Source organism: Marmota flaviventris, chromosome 2 (genome assembly GCF_047511675.1).
Source record: "Marmota flaviventris isolate mMarFla1 chromosome 2, mMarFla1.hap1, whole genome shotgun sequence".
Lineage (NCBI taxonomy): Eukaryota > Metazoa > Chordata > Mammalia > Rodentia > Sciuridae > Marmota > Marmota flaviventris.
The window spans coordinates 182347825-182372323 of NC_092499.1; the positions used below are offsets into that span (position 1 = coordinate 182347825).

The window sequence follows — 24499 nt, forward strand, 5'->3', positions numbered from 1 at the left end:
ACTAAGCCCATGACAAGAGGCTTAACATCAATAATAAGGAAAGTGAAAATCCAAACTACAATGAGATTCTATTTAACACCCATTAGATGGCTAAAAAAAATTAAAAGTCCAGAAAATAACAACTATTGGCAAGGAGAACTGTGTACTGCTAAAAGAAATATAAAATGGTACAGCCACTATGAAAAATAGTATGGTAGTTTTTCAAGAAATTAAATACTGAGTTATTTTTTCAATTCTGGGAAAATATCCAGAACACTGAAAACAGAGATTCAAACAGTACCAGTGTTCATAGTAGCATTTTATTTACAATAGACAAAAGGTGAAACCAACCCAAATGTCCACTAAGAGATGAATGTTGTACACACATATAACAAAGTATTACTTATCCTTAAAAAGGAAAGCAATTCTAACATATTACCACATGGATGAACATAGAAGACATTATGTTTAGTGAGGTAAGCCAGTCACAAAAGGACAAAATATTATATGATTATGTGGTATGTAGAGTAATCACATTCAAAGAGCTACAAAATAAGTTGGTGGTTGCCAGGGGTTTGAGGGAGAGGAGGGAAGAGTGAGAAGATGAAAAGTTCTGGAAATGGATGGTGTAAATGGCTACAGAAAAATATAAATATATTTAACGTTGAATATCAAACATGTTTAAGATGGGGCTGGGGTTGTGGCTCAGTGGTAGAACACTTGCTTGGCATGTGTAAGGCACTGGTTTCGATTCTCAACAACACACAAAAATTATAAATAAATGTCTATCAACAAATAAAAAATTAAAAAAAAAATAAGCTTAAGATGGCTGGGTGTAGTGGTCTACACCTGTAATCCCAGTGACTTGGGAGCCTGAAATGGCAAATTTGAAGTTTGAGGACAGCCTTGGCAACTTAGACTGTCTCAAAATAAAACATGAAAAGGATGAAAAGTGCTGAGGTAGCTCAGTGGTAGAACTCCCCTGCGGCTCCATCCCCAGCACCAAAAATAAAAAAAAACTATGATCTCCATTTATTTTTAATTTTTTTGGTAGTGCTGGGATGGAACCCAAAGCCTCATGCATGCAAGGCAAATGCACTATCACTGCAACTTCTCCACCCTTTTAATTTTATTCTAAGACAAGGTCTTGCTAAATTGCCTAGGCTGGCCTGAAACTTGTGATTGCCTGTCGCAGCCTCCCCAGTAGTTGGGATTACAGGTGTGTACCATCCACACAACTAAGATGGCAAATTTTATCTTATGTAGATTACCAATAAATAAATAAATACATAAATAAAAAGTCAATGTTTTTCTTATCTTGCATTGTTTAAATGAGCTCTTTTCATATACTATAACAACACATACCTTTCTGTAAAACAGTGCTAAGGACCCAGTCCTCTTTGGTTTGCTTATTCCAGTCATATGAACTTCTTGTGCTTTAGTCAGATGGGTATGTTTTGGAGAGGCACCAATTAATGACTGAGCAGTAAGTGATACAGGACTCTCAATGTTGGACTCCCGAGTTGTATTCATGGAAATAGGTATCAGTGTGATTTCTCCAGCATCATTGGCAATACCTGAATGTATGAGCAAGAGTTCCCAGTTTTAGAAATGAGCAATGTGTTCTAGGAAAGTTGTCAATTGTATATAGTTTGTCAATTATATAAACATGTACACATAAACATATATATGTCTCTGTATATATTAGCATAGGAATATGTTACAAAAGAAGACAAAGATTACAAAATAGTAATTGTATCTTTTTTTTTGAGATTTTTTTTTTTTTTTTTAGAAATTGTATCTTATAACTGAATTCTTTTTTCATTTCTCTCCTGAAATGAGAATATTCTATTTTCTTTTATTTATACTGGAATTAGAAAAACAAACTTTGTTCTCATTTTTGTATGTGCCTGTGATGTTCTTATACTTTAAATTATTTTGGAAAAGCAAATTTTGTTCTGTTTTGACTTTTTTTTTTTTTTTATCAAAATACAAAATACTTGCTCAATACATTCATTTGAGAAGCTGACACAACAAAATAAGTCCTAACAAAAAGGGTAATAAATTTAAAAAATGTAAAAATTCAAAAGCAGTACAGGTTCAGTACAAAAGGTGAAACACAGAGGATTTTTAGACAGTGAAACTACTCTGCATGATACTATAATGGTAAATATATATCAATATGGTTAAAATACACCAAGAGTGAACCTTAATGTAAACTAAGGGCTTTGGGTGATGTTTCAATGTAGGTTCATCAAATGTAACAAATTCTAGTGTAGGATGCTGATGGTTGGGAAGGTGTGTGTGTGAGGATGGAAATGTCTGTATTTTCCTCCCAATTTTACTGTGAACCTAAAACTGTTCTAAAAATCAAGTCTATTAAAAACAACAACAACAAAAACTTGAGAAAAAAATGCTGAGTTAGAAAGATTACATGATCCAAATCCACTAAGACACTGCTTAAATTTTTTCCTAACTCAGAAAAAAATATGATTTTAAAGTGCTTTATTAAAATGTTACCATGCAATGGAATTGTAACTTTATGTTTCGTTGTCCCTGTTACTGTGGCTGTGGCCATTGTTAGAAGAGTTTGCCCAGGTGATATGGATATATTTTCAGTAGTAATGCTTGAAGAAGGAGCAATTTTCAATTTTGTTCCTTCTGTCAAAATCTTGTCCATTAGCATTTCCTTTGGGGGGTCCTCTCCAAAAAGTCTTCTCTTGGCACTCCCTGCAGTAGGAGAACTGTACCGTTCATGGACAGAAATTGGAGACAATGGTTGCGTATCTAATAAAGAGAAAAATAAATTTAAAACAGTTTGAAACACATTCCAAAATAATAAATCAGGTTCACTTATTCATATACTAAGTACCAGGGATCTAGCAGTGAATAACATGGCATCTGCCCTCATGGAATATCCTGTCTAGTAGGTGAGAGAAGCATGAAGTAACTTATTACAATAAAATGTGAAAACTATTACAGCTCATCTTCCTGGATTCTTAACCTCTGACTGTATCAAAGGAGCAAAATAGAAGTTGAGAGGATAAGGCTGGAGATATAGATCAGCTGGTACATGCACAAGGCTCTGGGTTCTAACCACCAGCACACCACATACACACACACACACACCAAAAAAAAAAAAAAAAAAAAAAAGTAGTTGAGAGGATAAAATAAAAGCTGAGAGGTAGAATGACATGACCACTAAATTTAAGAAACAGTCCATTTAGCGTCTGTGTCCCAGCTGTATCTAGTAAATGGCACCTGAGAAAAAGGATTTTGATAGCAAAAATCAGGGATTTGGGTCATGGTTTTGCCTCCTCCCACACTTCAAGCAGTTTAAAGCAGTGGCTGTGGTCTTGTGATTTAGTAGACACAGAATCATATTTGTAAAAAAAATTTGTTTTAGCTGTAGACAGACACCTTTATATTATTACTTATTTTTATGTGGTGCTGATGATCAAACCAAGTGCCTCACACATGCTAGGCAAGCACTCTGCCTCTGAGCAACAGTTGCAGTCCCCAGAATCATCTAAATAGATTCACCAAAAGTCCTGAGTCAAGGTGCTAGGACTCTGCTGACCTGTCCTGCTTTGCATTTCTTTTCTACTAGGTGCACAGCTTCTCTAGCCTCTTTCAACCCTACATCTTTTTGCACAATTCTTCCCACTTTCCTCAACCAATTGTCTCTTCACAGGTATATAAATAATATACTTTTTTAAGATATATTTTTTAGTTGTAGATGAACACATTATCTTTATTTTATCTATTTTTAGGTGGTGACAGGAATCGAACCCAGTGCCTCACAAATGATAAGAAGGCACTCTATCACTAAGTCACAACCCTGGCCCCTATTTCACTTTTAAAGTGAAGGCAGTTTAATGTTTGTTTTTACATTCTCTAGATAATTAGACAATCAATAATCTATTTTGAAAATATGCTTAAAAATACAAAAATTACCTCTGCAATGATTTGAAAACTCTGTATTAGTGAGATGATTGGGGACATAGTCATGGTTTAATAAAAATCTTTCCATTATTCAGGTTACGAAAATAGCTCTGACTTCTTTAGTACAGAACAAGTGGAAATATCAACTGTAGCTTTCATGAACCTTTGTACAAGAGTCTACTTGCGTATTTTTTTTTTTTTAAAGAGAGAGAGAGAGACAGAGAGAGAGACAGAGAGAGAGAGGGAGAGAGAGAATTTTTTTAATATTTATTTTTTAGTTTTCGGCGGACACAACATCTTTGTTTTTTGTATGTGGTGCTGAGGATCGAACCCGGGCCGCACACATGCCAGGCGAGCACGCTACCGCTTGAGCCACATCCCCAGCCCTACTTGCGTATTTTAAAGATAAAAAAAAAAATCCAAGACGGTCCTTGAATCTGACAGGAATGTTCAAAGGTGATATTTCAAGGAGACTTGAGTTACAGACATGAAACCAGCTATAAACTCCTTTTGAAATAATCTTTTGTCAGCACAATACTGGAAAAGCTATGGCAAAGACTAAAAAGTTTAAGGAATATACAAATGAAAAACTGACCCAAGCTTACAAACATGACAATATGCTAAGACACAGAAAAGGTGCTCAGTTATAAGTTAAACTACTGGTAAGTTTTGTTTTTTGTTTTGCAGTGCTAGGTATCAAACCCAGGGTTACTTACATGCTAGGTAAGTACTTTTCCAATGAGATACACTCCCACCTGAATCTTATGAGTTTTTTTTTAATATTTATTTTTTAGTTGTAGTTGGACACAACACCTTTATTTCACTTGTTTATTTTGTATGTGGTGCTGAGGATCGAACCCAGGGTCTCGCACGTGCGAGGCAAGCGCTCTACCACTGAGCCACAACCCCAGCCCTGAACCTTACGAGTTTTTTAAGGAGAAATAACCCTCAATGTTTTATATTATGCTGTATTAAGACATTTTTACTAGCCAGGAATGGTGGTGCATGCTTATGATTACAGCCGAGGCAGGTGGATTGCAAGCTTGAGAGCAGCCTAGGCAACTTAGTAAGACAGTGTCTAAAAATAAAAATAAAGGGCTGAGGATGTAGCTCAATGTTAGCATGCCCCTGGGTTCCATTCCCAGTACTGGGGGGAAAAATTCCGTCTCTCTAAACATTAATAACTAAAAGTAAGAAGAGTTTTTTTTTTTTTAATATTTTAATTGTTGATGGATCTTTATTTTATGTTTATTTATATGTGGTACTGAGAATCAAACCCAGTGCCTCATAAATGCTAGGCAAGCACTCTACCACTGAGCTACAACCCCAGCCCAAGAAGAGCACATTTTGTGACAGGATAATTATCACCATTGATTAATACTGATTGCACTTACAGCATGCATATTTTTTTGAAAAATATTTTTAGTTATAGATGAACACAATACCTTTATTTTGTTCAGTTTTTTTAAAAAATATTTTTTAGTTGTAAATGGATCTTTTATTTAATCAATTAATTTATTTATATGTGTGCTAAGGATCGTACCCAGGGCCTCACACAGCCAGGCAAGTGCTCTACTACTGAGCCACCACTCCAGCCCTTATTTAGTATTTTTTTATGTGGTGCTAGGGATCAAACCCAGTGCATCACATGTGCTAGGCAAGCACTCTACCACTGAGCCACAACCCCAGCCCTATAGCATGAACATTTTTAACATCCTACACAGCATGTAAACTCTACTGCAGATACACATACGACAGTCCAAAAGTGAATGTAGATCTACCTTCTATGTAATCTGAATACTTGTTCTTCTGAGATTTCTTCAGAGATACTGTGGGGACAGATTTCCTTAACCCATTTTCAAAAAATTAAACAGTAATATAATCCAAAAGATGCACATGTTAGTTTGCTATATCAAAATCTAAAATCTCTCCATTGGTAAGGCTCAAAAGGAACATTTTTAAGAGATAAGTCATTTATTTATTAGATGAACTTAAGCATCCCAAAGAGAATATGAGAAGTTTTGCTTAAATATTTATCTCTCTACAGAAACATACATAGACAAAGGAAGAATATAACTTTTGTCAAATCTAGAAAAGTAGGTATGAGTTTATTTAAAATTTTTCCCATTAGCATTTTTTATGACTTTATGATTTATTTTATATGACTTTAGGAAAAGTCATATATGTTTATTAAAAGTCCAAAATACTACTTCTACAATAATTAATACTACAATTATATTATAGTGTATTGCACTTATTTTTTGTGGTATTGGAGATTGAATCCAGGGGTGCTCTACCACTGAGCTACACTCCCAGTCTTTTTTATTTTTTTTATCTTAATTTTTATTTTGTTTATTTTTTTATGTGGTATTGAGGATTGAACCCAGGGCCTTATGCGTGCGAGGCAAGCGCTCTACCACTGAGCTACAACCCCAGCCCCCCACGTTTTTTTTTAAGAAAAGTTTTATTTTGATTCAGGGTCTCACCAAGTTGCCAAGGCTGGCCTTGAACCTGCGATTCTCCTGCCTTAGACTCTTTCATTTTTAGGACTATAGGCATGTGCCTGAAATTTAAAAATTGCAATATCTGTGCTCAGCAGATACTGAAATTTTTTAAAAAGATCATATTCAAAATCAGATTAGGGCTGGGGTTGTGGTTCAGTGGTAGAGTGCTTGCCTAGCATGTGTGAGGCACTGGGTTCAATTCTTAGCACTGCGTTATCAATAAGTGAAATAAAGTTCCACTGACAACTTAAACAATATTAAAAGAAAAAAAAAAGATCATTTAAAAAAAACGTTTACTTTACTATAATATTAAAAAAATAACAACATAAAGATGTTAGAAGCACTAAGCCGCTTCTCAAATCCTGATGAAGAAACTAGATTTTTGCTGGGCACAGTGGTGCATGCCTGTAATCCCAGGGGCCTGGGAGGCTGAGGCAGGAGGATTTTGAGTTCAAAGCCAGCCTAGGCAATGGTGAGGCACTACGCAGCTCAGTGAGATTCTGTTTCTAAATAAAATACAAAATAGGGCTGGGGATATGGTTTAGTGGTTGAGTGCTCCTGAGTCCAATCCCTGTTACCCTACCCCATCTTCCCCCCAAAATAAACTAGATTTCTGAATTACATACTATCAAGACTTGAAGTTTTCGCTGACAAAAATGATCTTTGTAATTTTTCCAGTATTTTACCAATGCTGAACCTACCCCTTCGAAGACTTCCACTGTCAGTCCGAACTTCCTTGACTCTTGGATGCATTATAGGAGACATTGGCATCATGGGAAGATGTCCTTGTACATTTCCTCCATTTCCTGTTTCAAAGTTATTTGGGAATATAACCTGTAGAAAACAAAAACCCTTTGCCTTACATACAGATAAACACAAACCCACTGATTAAATCGTAGAAAAAAGTTTTCTTGAACTTCTTTTTACTGTTTTATTTCCCTTTCCTTATTTCTTTGCAAAATGTAACAACTTTCATAAAGTGTTCAATTAACGTTAAATATGAGTTTGTTTGAATTTTAAAATTTATCTATGTAAACTAATGGCTACAGTGAGTAAACCTATGAAGTAGACACTCTCATCTTTTATTTAGGGATGAGACAATTGAGATTCAGAATGTGAAATCTGCCCATAATCATACTAAGTAATAAGAGGAATGGCTTTGATCCAAGTATGTTTCCTTTAAGTTCACAGCTTTTTTTTCACTTTCTAATGGACATATACTGATGAATATCAAAAGTTGACCAATTAATCATAGTTTCCTGCAAAAGGTAAAGAAGTACCAAGCCTGGAGGATCACAAGCTTGAGGCCAGTCTCAGCATCTAAGTGAGGCCCTAAGCAACTCAATAAAATCCTGTCTCAAAATAAAAAATAGAAAGGGCTGGAGATATGGTTCAGCCTCCTGAATCACTAGGATTACAAGTGACTTCCATCATGCCTAGCTGAAAGAAAAATTTCAAGAAACTATCTTATCTTCAATTCTTCCTGGTCTTGGATCCTTCTTCCATTAGTTTGGATTAGGAAAGAATCAAGAAGTTTAGTGAAGTAAAAGGAGACACAGAAAAGTAAAGAGGGATCAAAAGATGAGAATTACAAAAGAATAACAGAGATGGAAGGAAAAACTCCTTTTCATATGAATTGGAGCTGTCGAATGTGATTTCACAGAACTTTTGGCACAAACTTTTGATTTTTTAATTCTATATATCACTAATGAAACCTTTCAACATTTGAAAAATTTAAAATGATGAGATTAATTGGTTTCCTAGATATGACACTAAAAACACAAGCAATACAGGAAAAAACAGATACATTGGGCATCAGCAAAATGAAAAATGTGGGGCTGGGGTTATGGCTCAGCAGTAGAGTGCTCACCTTACATGTGCAAGGTCCTGGGTTCGATCCTCAGAACCACATAAAAATAAATAAATTTTTCAAACAAAGGTATAAAAAAATGAAAAATGTTTGTGTTCTAATAGATAACCATATTAAGAAAGTGAAAAGTCAACCTAGAGAATGGGAGATAAGTTTTGCAGGAAATGCAAATCAAAACCACAATGAAATACCAATTCATAAGAAGGCTATAACCAGAAACACAGATACTGGGCTGGGGTTGTAGCTCAGTAGTAGAGCACCCAGTACCTAGCATGTATGAGGCACTGGGTTTGATCCTCAGCACCATATAAAAATAAACAAATAAATAAAATAAAGGTATCTTGTCCATCTACAACTAAAAATATTTAAAAAAAGAAACACAAATACTAACAAGCATGGGCAGGGATGTGAAGCAACTGTAATCTTTACACACTGATGATGGGAACAAAATTCTTGTAGCCACTTTAGAAACCAGTCTGACAGTTCTCCAAAAGCTTGAACAGTTACCACATGATCCAACAATTCCACTTGTAGATATACAACCAAGAAAAATGAAATTATGCCCACATAAAATCTTGTGCCTGAATGTTCACAGCAGCATAATTAATAAGAGCGAAAAGATAGAAACAACCAAATAGATGAATGAAGAATGGCATATCCATACAACAGAATATTATTTGACAAAAAAGGAAATGAAATATTGATATATGCTATACAGGATGGATGAACTTTAAAAATATAACAAGAAACTGGTAACCAAGGACTACATACACATTGTATGAATTAATTTATATGAAATGTCCAGAATACACAAATGTGTATTATAGAAACAGAGAGCAGAGTAGCATTGCTTTAGTTAGAAAGAAGGTAGCAGGACAGGAAGTGATAGCTAAAAGGTATGGGTTTCTTACTGAAGTGATGAATATGTGCTCAAATTGACTGTGGTGATGACTGCACATATCTACATGCAAAAAATCACTGTACACTTTAAATTGGTGAGTTGTATGGTATAGAAATATACCTCAATAAACCTGTAATTTCTTTTAAATGATGGGAAGGGAGTATTAACCTTGCCCTGACTCACTTCTTCACAGGTAGGAACTTTGTTTGCAGAAGCCTGGAGAGTCTCCCATAGTGTAGAATTATGACTCCATGCTAAACTCTCCAAAATCTGTTCTTCAATGCTGTTTAGGTGTTTTACCATGTCCCTGGAGAGTCCATCCTCTGAGCGGATCACCACCTCAATAACCTGGAGAGGAGAAAGTTGAGAAGGCAATGTGGTTTCAAGCAATCAGTTCTGGTTTGGGCTTGCAAGCACTTCTTCTACAAAGAAACTTTTGCAGTCTTTAATAAAAATATTTTCACATACATTTCTGTTTTTTCATGTCTTACAAAAACTGGTCAAAAGTCTAACAGTAGAAGTTAGGTCTTGGGTTTCCAGTTCAGTTCTAATTTTTAGTTTATTGTCCCTTCACAGACTATTCTTCCCAATATCTCAAAAGAACAGAAGGAATGAACTATTTAAAAGTAACTATGTTTCTTCTCCAAGCAAATACCATATGGTAAATGACTTTGGTTCAGGGAGGGGACCCAGAAGCCCTATAATGGGAGACCATGGCAGGTGGGTCAGGGTCAGGAAGTTTGTGGAGGCAAGCTGAGCTGTGTGGTCAAGGACATAAAGGTCAAATCCCTTGAGATCTATCTTTCTATCCATTAAGAAATCAGAGTTCACTGACTTTTTCCAGGGAGAATTTCCCTCAAGGATGAGGTTTTAGAGGTGATGCTGGTACAAAAGCAGGCTCAGGTTCAATGCATTAGTCCACGGGGACTACAATGGCCATGTCAGTCTGGGTTTTAAGTGGCTTAAGGAGACATCAATGGGGCATGCGGGGGAAACAAGATTACCATCCTCACATTGTTCCTTGCAAGATGACAGGCTTTTGTGGTTCTATGCTTGCACCCAGTGCTCCACCACTAGGCCCCAGAGGCACTGGCATCCCATCAGCCCATGTGCCCAAGAAGCTACTGCTGAAGGCTGGAACTGACAACAGCTATGTCTTAGTCAGGGTCTGTACGGACACCCTGGGCACCTTCACCAAGGCTGCCTTCTCACTGCCAATACCTACAGCTACCTGAACCCTGTCCCCTGGAAAGAGAATGTGTTCACCAAGTATCCCTATCAGGAGTTCACTGACCATTTTATAAAAATCCACACCAGAGTCTCTGTGCAGAAGACTCAGGCTATAGATAGCTTTGACTAAAATGTATAGTTTTTACACATGAAAAATAAAGTGAACTTAGAAGGCCTGCTTTAAAAAACAAAACAAACAAACAAACAAAAAAAAAAAACAAAAAAAGGAACTTCTTTACTTATATACACTATATTCTATTTTATTTTTTAATTGCTGATGGACCTTCATTTTATTCATTTATTCATACACGGTGCTGAGAATCAAACCCAGTGCCTCATACATGCTAGTCAAGTGCTCCACCACTAGGCCCCAGCCCCAGCCCCAGCCCTATAGTTATATTTTAATAAGGGAAAATAGCTAGAACAAATCTGTGTATAGACAAAAAATATTAATAGTTATTATTACTAATAACTAGATTATAATGTGATTTTAATATTCATATTTATGTGTATTTTCTGTTTTTCTTCAACAAGCATATAATTATTTATTGGAAAAAAACAAAAACAAAGGTTTGAGGGCTGGGGGTGTAACTCAGTGGTAGAACACTTGCCTACCATGCATGAGGCCTTGGATTTGATCCCAATCACCACACACACACACACACACACACACACACACACACACAGTCCTGGGGGGGGGGGGGAAGAATCAAAGGCTTTAGTTTCTTAAATGAAATGCGAATGTTACAAATTAAAACAAATTGTTGGGTTGACAGATGGCTCAGTGGTACAGTACTCAAGGCCCTGGATTCAATCCCCAGCATCAGAAAAACAAAACAAAACATAAACAAACCACTCTCAGGTTACGGGGAAAACTAAATTTCCTAATGGAAAAATCTGAATATGCACATGAAAGTAATTATAGCATCAGAACCAATTTCCCCTAAGAACCTTAAACTCTTAATCATAGTCAATAATTCAACCAGATAAGCTTACCCATGATGTACATTTTCTACAACTCTAACTGATTCGGGCAAACTTTAGGTACAAAATGTTAACTCCTGTGCTAGAGATGTAGCTTGGTGATAAAGCTCTTGCCTTAGCATGTGCAAAAGGCTCTGGGGTTGATCCCTAGCTACACACACTCTCTCACACACATATGTAACTCTTCAAACTAATTTTTTTTATCATTAATAGTTTGAAAGTAGCACAGATGACTAAATATTAACTAAATCATGCCAATAAACAGTCCTAAATTTGAAAATGAGATATCATTAATCGTTACTATGATGACATAGCTCAGTAGCTATGACATACTTTATAAGAGAAATGTTAATATTTTCTAATAGTTCTAAAGCAAAAAAGCTTTCTGGAGAAGATTTCTTTTTTTCTAACACTCCTCACAGAGAAAATAAAAAGGGTAGAGTAAGTAAGACTTACTCACAGAGAATTAGCTCAACTTTAGGGAATAAGCCTGACCTGTTATTACAACTTCACAATCTGTTTTACTTGGTTTCACCCCTGGTCCCTTTTATCCTTTTTGCAGTGCTGGTGATCAACCCCAGGGTCCTGTGCATGCTAGGCAACTATTCTACCACTGAGCTACACCCCCAGTCCACCACAATCAACTTTAGACCTTTGCTGCCTTCCTCTAGGAGAAAGGGTTTTTGTTCTTCATTGCATATTTGGTTAATAGGATTATGATTTTCATTTATAAATATGGAAACTTTGAGGTTAAGTACTTAGTACCAGGTCACATTTGCAAGTAGTGATGAAAAAAGAACTGAAGTTATGAAATTGGCTTAATTTACTTATATCCTTATTCTCTCCAGTTTGTTCTCATTCCACTCAAAAAGCATTAGAATACCTCTAGAAATATTTTTCAGAAATCACAACTGTGTTTCTTTAGCACTAAGACAAATACAACATTTATGTGTGCCACACTATAAAAGAACTTTGTTATTATCTCACCTTATAAAAATAAAATGGCTGCAAATCGAGAACTTCAATAATCCAAGGAAAAGTACGAGGTGAGCTGTAAGCAAACAGCACAATTTCCAAACAACAAGCCATCAAAGAACGATGAAATATATCCTGCTCTAAAAGAACCTTGGGGAAGAAAAAGACCACGGCTTAACATTTCTCAGCAATTTTAGTCTCTGTCATCCTAAAAAAGAAAACTATAACAACAAAATATATTATGCTAGCATATTAGAGATAAAAATCAGAATTCTTGGGCTGGTGGTATCTCAGTGGTAGAGCCTAGCATGCTTGAGGCCCAGGGTTCAATCCCCAGCACTGCATTAAAAAACAAAATCAAAAACAAAAACTGAGTTCCCAAACTAGTTTTCTTATATCTAATTTAAAAAAATATATTTTTCAGTTGTTGATGGACCTTTATTTTTATTTATTTGTATGTGGTGCTGAGAATCGAACCCAATGCCTCACACATGCTAGGCAAGCGCTCTACCACTGAGCTACAACCCAAGCCCCTCTTATATCAAATTTTGTTCAGTGATAGATCTTAAATCTACATGAGGTGCACATAACAATCTGATTTGAAATCTGAACAAATAATAAAATATTTAATATTTCCATCAAAATAAAAGCATTAGAATTGTTTCTTTTTCTTTTTAATAACAGTTAATTGTTTTATCAGCAGAGTATTTATTAATCAAAACACTGAAATGGAAGGTGAAATGATACAAAAGCTAAGACAAAAAAGTTCAGAAGAGGAAATATTTCACAGAGAAGATAAAGTTCTCTTTCACCATTGATTTTAAGACCTAATATGTTTTCATGGTTTTTTACTTCTATTTTTTTCTTCCTTTTTTGGTAGTGGGGATTTAACCCAAGTCATTCTTTTTTTTTTTTTTTTTTTTGGTACCAGGGACTGAACTCAGGGGCACTGCCCTTCTTTGTATTTTATTTAGAGACATGAGTTGCTTAGTGCCTTGCTTTTGCTGAGGCAGGTTTTGAACTCATGATCCTCCTGCCTCAGCCTCCTGAGCCACTGAGATTACAGGCATGCACCATTGCGCCCAGCCCTTTCATTTTTTATTTTATTATATTTTGAAACAGGGTCTCCATAAATTGCTAATGGTCTTCCTAAATTGTTGAGATTGGCCTTGAACTTATGATCCTCCTGCCTCAGCGTCCTGAGTTGTTGGAATTATAGGCATGTACCACTGAGCCCAAATGTAGCAAAATTCTTTTATGAAACTACTGGACAGAGTGGTCAAACTTGGTCAGATGTTCAAAGAAAACCAAGTCTTTTTTTCTTTTTAAAGGAAAAATACCACCATTTCATAATCGAAAAATCTCTGGGAGGTATGGACAAATAAATACTTTAATTATCAGTTAGCTTAACAGTATGTGTATGTGTGTGGGGTTCATTATCACTAGTTGAGAATGAAGTACAAAAATAAAAAGGACCTTAAAGGACCTACAGGAAAAGACTGCTGATGGTACTTCAAAAATAAATATTACATATTTCACATTTCTGCCTAGACCTAGCTAGCCCCAGATATGCCAAAGTCAACTAAAGTCATAATTGCAATGTTATCTTGGTCAACTTTGCTATAAAGTGTTGACCCCACATCCCTTTAGGGTCTCTCAAAACACTGTTTCCAGACTAGGGCATTTGGTTCTTGCCAGTAGCTGAGAGAGTAGATTTACTTACTGACATGTCCATTCCACGAAGTCTTCGTGTTTCCTGAACCATTACAGTCTCCAACATTTTATAATACAAAATTTCTGCCAGCTTTAGTCTGTTTATAGCAAAGTCTAAAGGGAAACAAAGGAAGAACACAAGCTATTACAATCTAGTTAAGGACTAAAGAATAAAATTTACATAAACTTGAATCTGGTATATTAAGGGCAGCGGGTGTAGCTCGTAAGAGAGCACTTGCCTCACATACATGAGGCCCTAGAGTCAATTACCAGCACTGCAAAAAAGGAAAAAAGAAAAAGAAAGAAAAAAAATAACAGAAAAGTAAAAATCTTGAATTTCTAATTTTGAGAACAATCTATTTTCAATATTGTGCCAACTTCACTTTTCTTACCTATGTGAGATCCCGGCTGTTCATCTGTTGATTGAGTATAGTGTTGGCAGAAAGTCTCTCCTATTCCTTTTACTATTTTCATAATGTTTTCCTTAGGATTCCGTATACAAGATCTATAACATATAATAGGAACCCAATTACCAGGGGAAAAACCCAGACAACGAACATTTCTCCTTTCAAGAATTAGTTTGAGGGGCTGGGGTTATGGTTCAGTGGAATAGCAGTTGCCTGGCATGTGTGGGGCAGCGGGTTTGATCCTCAGCACCACATAAAAATAAATAGGGAGGCTGGGGCTGTAGCTCAGTGGCAGAGTGCTTGCCTAGCATGTGTGAGGCATGGTGTTCGATCCTTAGCACCACATAAAAATAAATAAAGGCTCTCTATCCATCTACAACTACAAGAAAGAAAAAAATTAAAAAAGAAATAGGGGCTGGGGTTGTGGCCTAGCGCTTGCCTAAGGCACTGGGTTTGATTCTCAGTACCACATATAAATAAATAAAATAAAGGTCCACTGACAACTAAAAAAATGTTTAATAAGTAAATAAATAAAGTAGAATTGCTTTGTCCAACTACAACAACAACAACAAAAAATTAAAAATAAACTAGTTTGGGGGGGTTGAGAATAGGAAAGACAATAGAATGAATCAGACATTGTCTATACACACGACTAAACCAGTCAGGGTCACTCCAGGTGAACTGGGCTGGCGCGAAATAATCACACAGAAACAGAGAAATACCTTTATCTTTGGGTTTCTGTGATGGCTCTTCAGCTCCCACAAAGAAGGCAAGGCAGGCAAGAAAGAGAGAGAGCATGCCTCCAACCCAACCCGGGGGAGGCTGTTCCATGGAATAGTCTATCCCAAAAAAGGGCAAAGGGGTAGGATTACAAAGGAACAGATGATGTAGCTCAACCCCACCAGGTGACACCTACTTCTAGAGCCAGCCTACTCCTGGAGCCATGCCTTGTTATCTGAGTTGGGGTAATGCCCAAGTTACTGAGACCTTGACCTGGCACTGCCACGCCAGACTGAAGGCAATAATTGTTTAGAACCTGGGACATGAGGACTTAAGGCGTCTGCATCCAGGGCAGCTCCTGACAAGACTTAAATTTTCTGTGTTCATGTACGAATACACAGCCAGTTTAACTCCACATCATGTTCAACCATAAGAATGGGATCCTAATTAGAATAAGTTATGCTCCATGTATGTATAATATATATAATATGTCAAAATACACTCTACTGTCAAGAAAGAAAAAATTAAAAAAGAAATAGGGGCTGGGGTTGTGGCCTAGCGCTTGCCTAGTGCTTGCCTAAGGCACTGGGTTCGATTCTCAGTACCACATATAAATAAATAAAATATCTAAAAAGAACAAATAAAAACAAATAAAAAATTAGTTTAGTTTTTAGTGACCAGAGCTCTATTCTCAGTTATAAACCTACAAATATAAACAAAGCTTTACTTATATAAAATAATATAGACATATAATTTCATATATTTTTTTACATATTAAAACTTTGGTTTTTGTGAATTTGACTATTTAATGTACCTCATATAAATAAAATCATGCAGTATTTGTCTTTTTGTGACTGGCTTATTTCATTTAGCATAATATTTCAAGGTTCATTCATGTTATAGAATATGACACGACTTCCTTCTTTTTTTAAGGCTAAATAATACTCCACTGTATGTACAGACTGTTTTCTTTATTCATTTGTCCATGGACATTTCAGTTGCTACCACATCTTAACTACTGTGAATAATGTGCAGTGAATATGGTGTATAAATATCTTTTTGAGATTCTATTTTCATTTATTTTGGATATATTTCCAAAAGCAGTACTACAGGAGCTTATGCTAACTTTATTTTTGCTTTTTTGAGGCAACTTCAAATAGTTTCCATAATATTTGCACCATTTCACAACCCTACCAACAATGCACAGGGCTGTGATTTTTCCACACCCTCACCAATACTTGGATTTGTGGTGCAGGGGAGGTGGGGAGATGTGGCCATCCTAATGAATGTGAGGTGACTTCTCATTGTGAGTTTGATTTGCATTTCCTCAGTTCAGTATTTTTTCATAGGTTTACTGGCCATCTATTTATCTCCTCTGGAGAATTGTCTTGAGTCCTTTATGCATTTTTCAAATCGGATTATTTAGGTTTTTTTTATTATTGAGTTGTAGGAATTCTTTATATATTCTGGATCTTAACTCATTATCAGAGACATGGTTTGCAATTTTATTTTCCATTTCATAGGTTGCTTTTTCACTCTGTGGATTGTTTACTTTGCTGCATAAGTTTTTTAAGCTTGAGAGTCCCATTTGTCTATTTTTGCTTTTGTTATGATTCAGGAAATCATTGTTCACTCCAACAAAGCATCCCCTCATATTTTCTTTTAGGAGTCTTATAGTTTCAGGTCTTCCATTTAGGTTTTTAGTGCATTTTGTATTAAATTTCCAATATTGTATAATGTCTTAATGGTTCTGTATGTGGATATTCCATTTACCCAAAAGTATTTATTGAAAAAAAGACTCCTTTCACCACTGCACAGTCTTGGCACCCTTATTAAAGATAATTTGAGCACATTTATGAGGGTTTATTTCTGAGCTTTCTGTTCTGGCCTTCTGGTTTATAGGTCTTTATGGAAATACATACTATGTTTTTGTGATTACTGTAGATTTATTTTATACACACACACACACACACACACACACACACACACACATATATTTTTGATACTGAGGATTGAACCCAGGAGTGCTTACCAATTGAGTCACATTCCCAGCCCCCCCCCCCTTTTTTAGAGAGAGAATTTTTTAATATTTATTTTTTAGTTTTCGGTGGACACAACATCTTTATTTTTTTAATTTTTATGTGGTGCTAAGGATCGAACCCAGTGCCCTGCGCATGCCAGGCGAGTGCGCTACCATTTGAGCCACATTCCCAGCCCCTCCAGCCCTTTTTAATATTATATTAGACACAGGGTCTCTTGCTAAGTTGCTGAGGCTGGCTTTGAACTCAAGATTCTTCTGCCTCAGACTCTTGAGCCACTGGGATTATAGGTGGGTGCCACGGTGCCTGGCTTATAATATATTTTGAAATAAGGAAGTATGAGGCCTCCAGCTTTATTCTTTTTCAACCTTGTTGTGGCTATGTGTGGTCCTTTGAGATTCCATATGAATTTTAGAATGTTTTTCCTACGTCTGCAAAAATTGCCATTGAGATTTTGATAAGGATAGCACTGAATCTATAGATCACTTTGGGTAGTATGAATATTATTCAGCTTTATGTCTTCCAACAACACGAGATGTCTTTTCATTTATTTGTCTAGGTTATTCTGCATTCTCTGCTTCATTCCTTTCTTTTCTTGTTGATACAAAATGTTCTTATAGTTGACTTGACACTTCATTTCAATTTACTAAAGCTTAGTGGGTAGTTCAGTATGGACCAACTGCCATTAAGGGCAGATCTCTGAGACAGTCTTTCTACATTACCTGCAAACTGCTTATCTTATCTCCTCAGCTAATTTTGAAACTGGGATTGTTCTGTTTTCCTATAACTTGAAAGTCTGGGAAAAGGGGGAGAGTTCATCTGGTACTATGTTAAACTTTTGTTGGAGAATCAAGGCTTTGCTTTCTCTTCTGAAATTTAGTTAAATGTCTCCATTCCAGGATTCCCTATACCCAATCAGGGATGTTCTCTACTTTTATGAGATTCTGTCCTCAAATCATTAGATATTAGGAAAGGAAGTTCTCTGATATGGCTTCATTCTATCATCTTTACCAGGAAACATTCTCTTTTTAAAAAAATTTACCTAAAATTCCATTTTATAGCTGTACCACCAATATCTAATCAGTCTTAACTTTGGTGGACATTTAGATTGAACCTATTTAAAGTCAATTAAAAATTTATATAACTTAAGGTAGTTACAAGAGTGGAATGTCAGAGGTAAATAAACTTTAAGATATACTTCAAAGGGCTGGAGATGTGGCTTAAGCGGTAGTGTACTGGCCTGGCATGCGCAGGGCACTGGGTTCGATCCTCAACACCACATAAAAATAAAATAAAGATATTGTGTCCACCTAAAACTAAAAACTAAAAATAAAATAAATAAAATCGAGGTATTGTGTCCATCTACAACTAAAATATTTAAAAAGATATACTTCAAATTCTATAATCCTGGGCTGGAGATGTGGCTCAAGCGGTAGCACGCTCGCCTGGCGTGCATGCGGCCCGGGTTCGATCCTCAGCACCACATACAAAGATGTTGTGTCCGCCGAAAACTAAAAAATAAATATTAAAAAATTCTCTCTCTCTTTCTCACCTCATCTCTCTCTCTTAAAAAAAATTCTATAATCCCATGAAATAATATTTATACACACATGTATACTGATATATAAACATATAGTTTTGTTGTTGTTTTTGATAGATGCTAGATAAGTACTCTATCATTAAGCTATATCCTCAGTTGTTGTTGTTCTTCTCAAGAGGTAGCGTGCTCGCCTGGCATGAGTGAGGCACTGGGTTTGATTCTCAGCATCGCATAAAAATAAAAATAAAGATTTTGTGTCCACCTAAAACTAAAAAAAAAAAAAGATGGACACAATATCTTTATTTTATTTATTTTTATGCGGTGCTGAGGATCGAACCCAGTGCTTCACATGTAAGGCAAGCACTGTACTGCTGAGCTATAACCCAGCCCCTCAGTTCTTCTTAAAAATTTTTAATTATTTATTTTTGGGAGGGATGGGGAGTACTGGAGATTGAATCCAGAAACTTATAAATGCTAGACAAATGCTCTACCACTGAGCTAAATCCCCAGTCCAAAAATTTTAGTTTAAGATAGGGTCTTGCTAATTTATCCTGACTGACATCAAATTTGCAATCCTCCTGCTTTGTCCTCCCTGGTAGCTGGGATTACACACATGTACCACGGGGCCTCACTATATTTATATGAAATTTTCAGTAGGTAACTATCTGGTTTTAGGTTAAGATATTTTCAGACTGAAATGATACAGAAAAAGGTGCCAGAGGTATATTCGCCATCTCTGACTATACTAAAAACAGAACGGAATAAAGAATTTAATTTTTAAAAAGACATTTAGAAAAATCATAGTATGGTACTCACTCAAAAATATTTATAAGTTGTTCACTTGGTGCATTTTTAAGTCCAGCCACAGTACTCTGCAAACGGCTCACACTTTGGGTAGCTGAAGCAACAGGAGTAATAATGGCTTCTTTTTCTCGTAAATATCGCCGTCCTGTCAGTGGGGTAGAAGGTGCAAATGTTCTTTTCTGTAAAAAAAAAAACAAATAACCTGTGAGATTAAAAAGTTACTTTCTTCCTTATTATGTTTAATTCAGTACATATGCCATCTTTATTATTCATATTTAGTAGTGGCTTACTTTTCCTGCTTTTTTTGCTTACCCACCAAATTTTTAGCCATACTATGCTAACAATGTCTGAGTTTGAATTATACATTTGAATAATACTTTTTCAAAGCACTTTCTATAACATTTTATCTTCATAAAACTCATTTGAAATAGAACCTATGCATATTTTTAAAAATTATTTATAGTTGTACACAATACCTTTATTTTATTTATTTTTATGTCGTGCTGAGGATTGAACCCAGGGCCTTGCCTGTGCTAGGTGAGTGCTCTATCACTGAGCCACAACCCCAGTCCAGAACATTCACATATTTTAATTTTATATGTGAGGAAACAGGTATAGAAGTTAAAAAATTTGTTTAAGCTAAGAAAAATATTAACTGTCAACTTGACAACTGTCCTGAATAAGAAAACTTTTGTTCTTAAAAAACAAAGTTAATAGTAGAGTTTGGATTAAAACAGGTTTCAATCTTCTAGATGACTGAATTTTCCCTTAGACTTTATCTTCCTACCCATTTTACACATAATTACAGAATTAACAATCATTTCTAGAGTTATACAGTTAAAATCAGAGAAAAGCATGTTTGTATCATAGGAAAGTAAATAAAACTTTAAAGCAATGTGACAGAGGCTAAGCTGAAGTAAAGAAAAAAATGGTAAGAAAGCATAAATTTCTCTTTATGTCAAAAGACCACACAATGTAATGATAAACCCAGGTATGCTGGGAAAATATTCAAAATATGATTAACAGCAAGAAACAAGGTAAAAATATTAAATGTCATAGTTTTTAAAATTACCTTTTAAGGCTTTCATGGGAAATATGAATTAGTAGAAGAAATTCAAGATTTAACTTGAAAGATGCTTCTGCTGTTAGTAGAATCACACAGAGAAAGAAAAAGATCATTCAAGACTGAGATCAGGCTAGGTTATATTACTTTTTCAAAATGCTGTTGAAGGTTATACTCCACATTAGCCTGTGCTGTCAGTTTCCCCAATGGGGTGTCACCAGTGAACTTTCGAGGTGTTCCAATTTCCTCTTCTGCATCTGCTCCCAAAAAGATCCTCTCATCAAAGTCACCAACAGTTAGAACATATTCTTCATACTCTTTGTTCACTGCTTTGCTGGAAAGAGAATTATTTTAAGTTGCTAGAATAAAACTAAGTTATACAATGTATTATCTAGTCCCCCCAACCCGCCCAGGGCCAATGACTGAACTCAGAGCCTTCTGCATGTTAGGCAAGAGCTCTGCCACTGCGCTAAATCCCCAACCTTGATTATCTAATCTTAAGGATAGATTTATCCTTAAGTTCATAGCTTGGGAAAGCTAATAACTTCTCAGGTTTTATTAACTTTGCAATAAATTAATTTTAAAAAAGTGTGGAAAGAGAATATATACTTAATCTGTAAACCAGTTGAAGCTAAATGAAGCTAGGTAAAGAAAAAAAAAATATCTGGAACTTGGGTTGTGGCTCAGTGGTAGCATGCTTGCCTAGCATGTGAGAGGCACTGGGTTTGATCCTCGGCACCACATAAAAATAAAAAATAAGCAAACAAATAAATAAAATAAAAGTTATGTCCATCTACTACTAAAAATATTAAAAGAAAAATAAAGAATATCTGATCACTAAAGAAACAGAGACTTTGAAATGTGGTCATTCTGAATTTGCTAACATTGATTAATGAAAGAATGTAAAATCAGATATGGAAGTCATGGGCTCATTCATGAGGTTCTCGGCAGAGTACAACTGTTTCAAATGTCAATGGTTCTTAAATGTACTTAAAGTCAGAAAGGCTTAGTGATACCACCATTCAGTGCTATTAAAACAGAAGGAATTTGATTCTGAAGGTGACCTTGATATATAATGTTTCACTTGACAAATTTTCACAGCTCTGATATCACTGTCAGGCTGTCACATGCCCAACACCATTAGTGCTAGATACTTACCTATTATCAGTAAAACTGGAAAGGTCCAAGAGGCATTCTCCTTTTAAAATCTGTGAAGAAAAAAAAAAAAAAAAATTTGTACATCATATAATAAAATTAAATATTTTTAACATTTAAAAAACATAAAATCTCTCTAAATCTTCACAATAATATGCCATACCCACAAAGAGAATTACCAAACATTTCTTTTGGAGCAGTAAGACCTACTAAGTAAGCAAATAAAATGGTTTTTAAAAATTTAAAGTCAGGGCTGGGGATGTGGCTCAAGTGGTAGCGCGCTCGCCTGGCATGCGTGCGGCCCGGGTTCGATCCTCAGCACCACATACAAAACAAACATGTTGTATCCGCCGATAACTAAAAAATAAATATTAAAAAATTCTCTCTCTCTCTCCTCTCTCACTCTCTCTAAAAAAAAAAAAAAAAAAAAAAAAAAAATTTAAAGTCAAATTTTATCTCTAGCACTGTAAAATAAATAATAAATAGGTAAGTAAATAAGTAAATAAGTTTTGAAAATACTTTGAGGTTAATCTATGGCAGTGCTTTCCAAAATGCAGCGATATAAGAATCACTTAGTGGGGGATGGGGCTGTGGCTCAGAGATAGAGCACTCACCTGGCATGCGTAAGGCACTGGGTTCGATCCTCAGCACCACATAAAAATAAAATAATGGTATTATGTTCACCTACAACTAAAATGCACATTAAAAAAAAAGAATCACTTAGGGGAAAACCTGTTATAAATGGAGATGGATAGACTTTAATATCTCAGCTAAGGTGGTATTTCTGACAAACTCCTTGAGTGATTCTGATGAAAGCTGTCTATTCTTAATCACTGATTATGAGACTGGAAATTAACATTTATTGATGATTAAGTGTTTCAAGTGAGTAAAAGATTCAAAAGAAATACAGGTCCTCTTGCTGGTGAGAAAGGAAAACTACATTGTTATTAATATTTTCTGTAACCACCCTAAAAATTTCTATACATGAGAGTCTGCAAGCTCAGATGCCTTCAAGAATCAGGGTTCAATATAGATGAATAGAGAGCTGAACACACACTACCTAACCGAAAAGTGGTGGCCATCATTTAATTTGATGACAGCTAGCCATGTAGAAATTTTAACACAGTATTGACCTAGCTTCTGATTTGCTTTTCATATAAAAGGTCTTAATATTTAAATTAAAAATTGAACAAAATAAAAACAAAATTGTACAAAGGTCAAACAAAACATGTGACCCAAGATCAGGAGGCCCATCATCCAAAAAGCATAATAGTTTGGATGATGGTTTCACTTTTGGAATGAAAGGAGGTGCCATAATAATTATGCCAAGACACAGCCAAACACCAGATAGTCCAGACAAACCATAATGTAATGTCATTGTATGTAGGGGCACTAGTGTACTGCTCCTGTGGAGCCTACTAGACGTAATCCCTGGTTCCTTTAAAAGTATACTTTGCTGGAGTATTTAACACAGAGACAAGGGGCTATAACATATGGATGAAAGCTAAGGCTAAATGATGAAAGTATATGTGAGGAAGAAGATCCAGTTAAGGAAGACTTCATGCTTTAAAAAAATGAAAATCTCATTATACACATAAAGTGGAGGACCACAGAGATGTCTTAATTCAAATACCTCATTTCCTCAAAAACAAATCACAAAGTCTAGCTTGTGATTTTATATAGTGGCTTGATGTTGGAGAAATAAGAAACTGAGATTCTTCCCCAAAGAAGCTAATTTAAAAGTATAAAATTAGCTAAGTTAATAACTAAGTTGAGTTAGTGAAGAAAAATACTCCAGAATGCATATAGGTACGTGGCCTACAGATGGCTCTAAAATATACCAGATTTTCTGTCTATTTACTGGAATTAAAGAGATAGTTGTTACATATTATGCTACTTTGAGTAACAGTGGTTATTCAAATTATGGCAGTAAAATCAGTCAGTTTACTCTGACTTCCTGTATTTTATAAATCTTTTATCACGCCAACTCTGATAATCTATTCTTCAGAATTTTTTTTTAGCAAAATCTGCTAGAGTTGTTCCTGACAGTGGCTTAATTGACAGTACATTTTTCAAAAGCTCAGTCTGTCATATCACACAAGACCAGAGGGCAGGGGCTGGGGTTGTAGCTCAGTGGTATAGGGCTTGCCTAGCATGTGTGAGACACTGGGTTCGATCCTCAGCACCACATAAAAGTAAATAAAAGTACTGTGTCTATCTACAACTAAAACTATCAAAAAAAAAAAAAAAAAAAAAAAAGACCAGAGGGCAACTGTGCATCACATCAAAGACTAAAATGTGGGAATCTTGACCCTGAGTCCTACAAAAGTGAGAACACTTTTTTCTTTGAGACTGCTGCTGAACCCTAAACAGCTTAGTCATTTAATAATAAGTACGGTACCTTCCTATCAAAGAGTTTTGAGATATATGGTTTAAAGTAGTGCTCCTTTATTCCTTTTGCTTCTACTAAAAGTCCATCATGTAGTTCACATAGTACAGCAATAATGCAGAGAGGCTCTTCAGAAGCCCGGAAATCAGCAGTATGGAAATCAGATGGTAAACCTGGTTTGATGAAGTATGAAGAGAAGCGGGGAAAAGGGGGCAGAAACAGTTAAGTGTTAAAACTCTTTTTCCAAAAAGTAGCAATTAGTTTTCAAAAAAGGAAAAGAC

The 24499-nt window shown here is 35.6% G+C and overlaps 1 protein-coding gene and 1 pseudogene across 3 annotated transcripts in view; one reads left to right on the forward strand and one right to left on the reverse strand.

Annotated features, from left to right (window-relative positions):
- Positions 1 to 24499, reverse strand: part of Rbl1 (RB transcriptional corepressor like 1) — a 58972-nt gene that overhangs the window by 14935 nt on the left and 19538 nt on the right. For 2 of the 3 annotated variants that reach the window (XM_071608912.1, XM_071608913.1), the window contains 11 exons: positions 24231 to 24391; positions 21833 to 21882; positions 20822 to 21008; positions 19624 to 19790; positions 14494 to 14606; positions 14112 to 14215; positions 12401 to 12538; positions 9368 to 9547; positions 7130 to 7262; positions 2500 to 2766; positions 1345 to 1556 (listed from right to left, as the gene is read on the reverse strand). In XM_071608912.1, the coding sequence (XP_071465013.1) occupies positions 1345 to 1556; positions 2500 to 2766; positions 7130 to 7262; positions 9368 to 9547; positions 12401 to 12538; positions 14112 to 14215; positions 14494 to 14606; positions 19624 to 19790; positions 20822 to 21008; positions 21833 to 21882; positions 24231 to 24391 (1712 nt within the window). The remainder of the gene's footprint in view (positions 1 to 1344; positions 1557 to 2499; positions 2767 to 7129; positions 7263 to 9367; positions 9548 to 12400; positions 12539 to 14111; positions 14216 to 14493; positions 14607 to 19623; positions 19791 to 20821; positions 21009 to 21832; positions 21883 to 24230; positions 24392 to 24499) is intronic. The other variant, XM_027945353.3, reaches the window with a different exon arrangement.
- Positions 9811 to 10559, forward strand: LOC114100411 (small ribosomal subunit protein uS5 pseudogene; annotated as a pseudogene).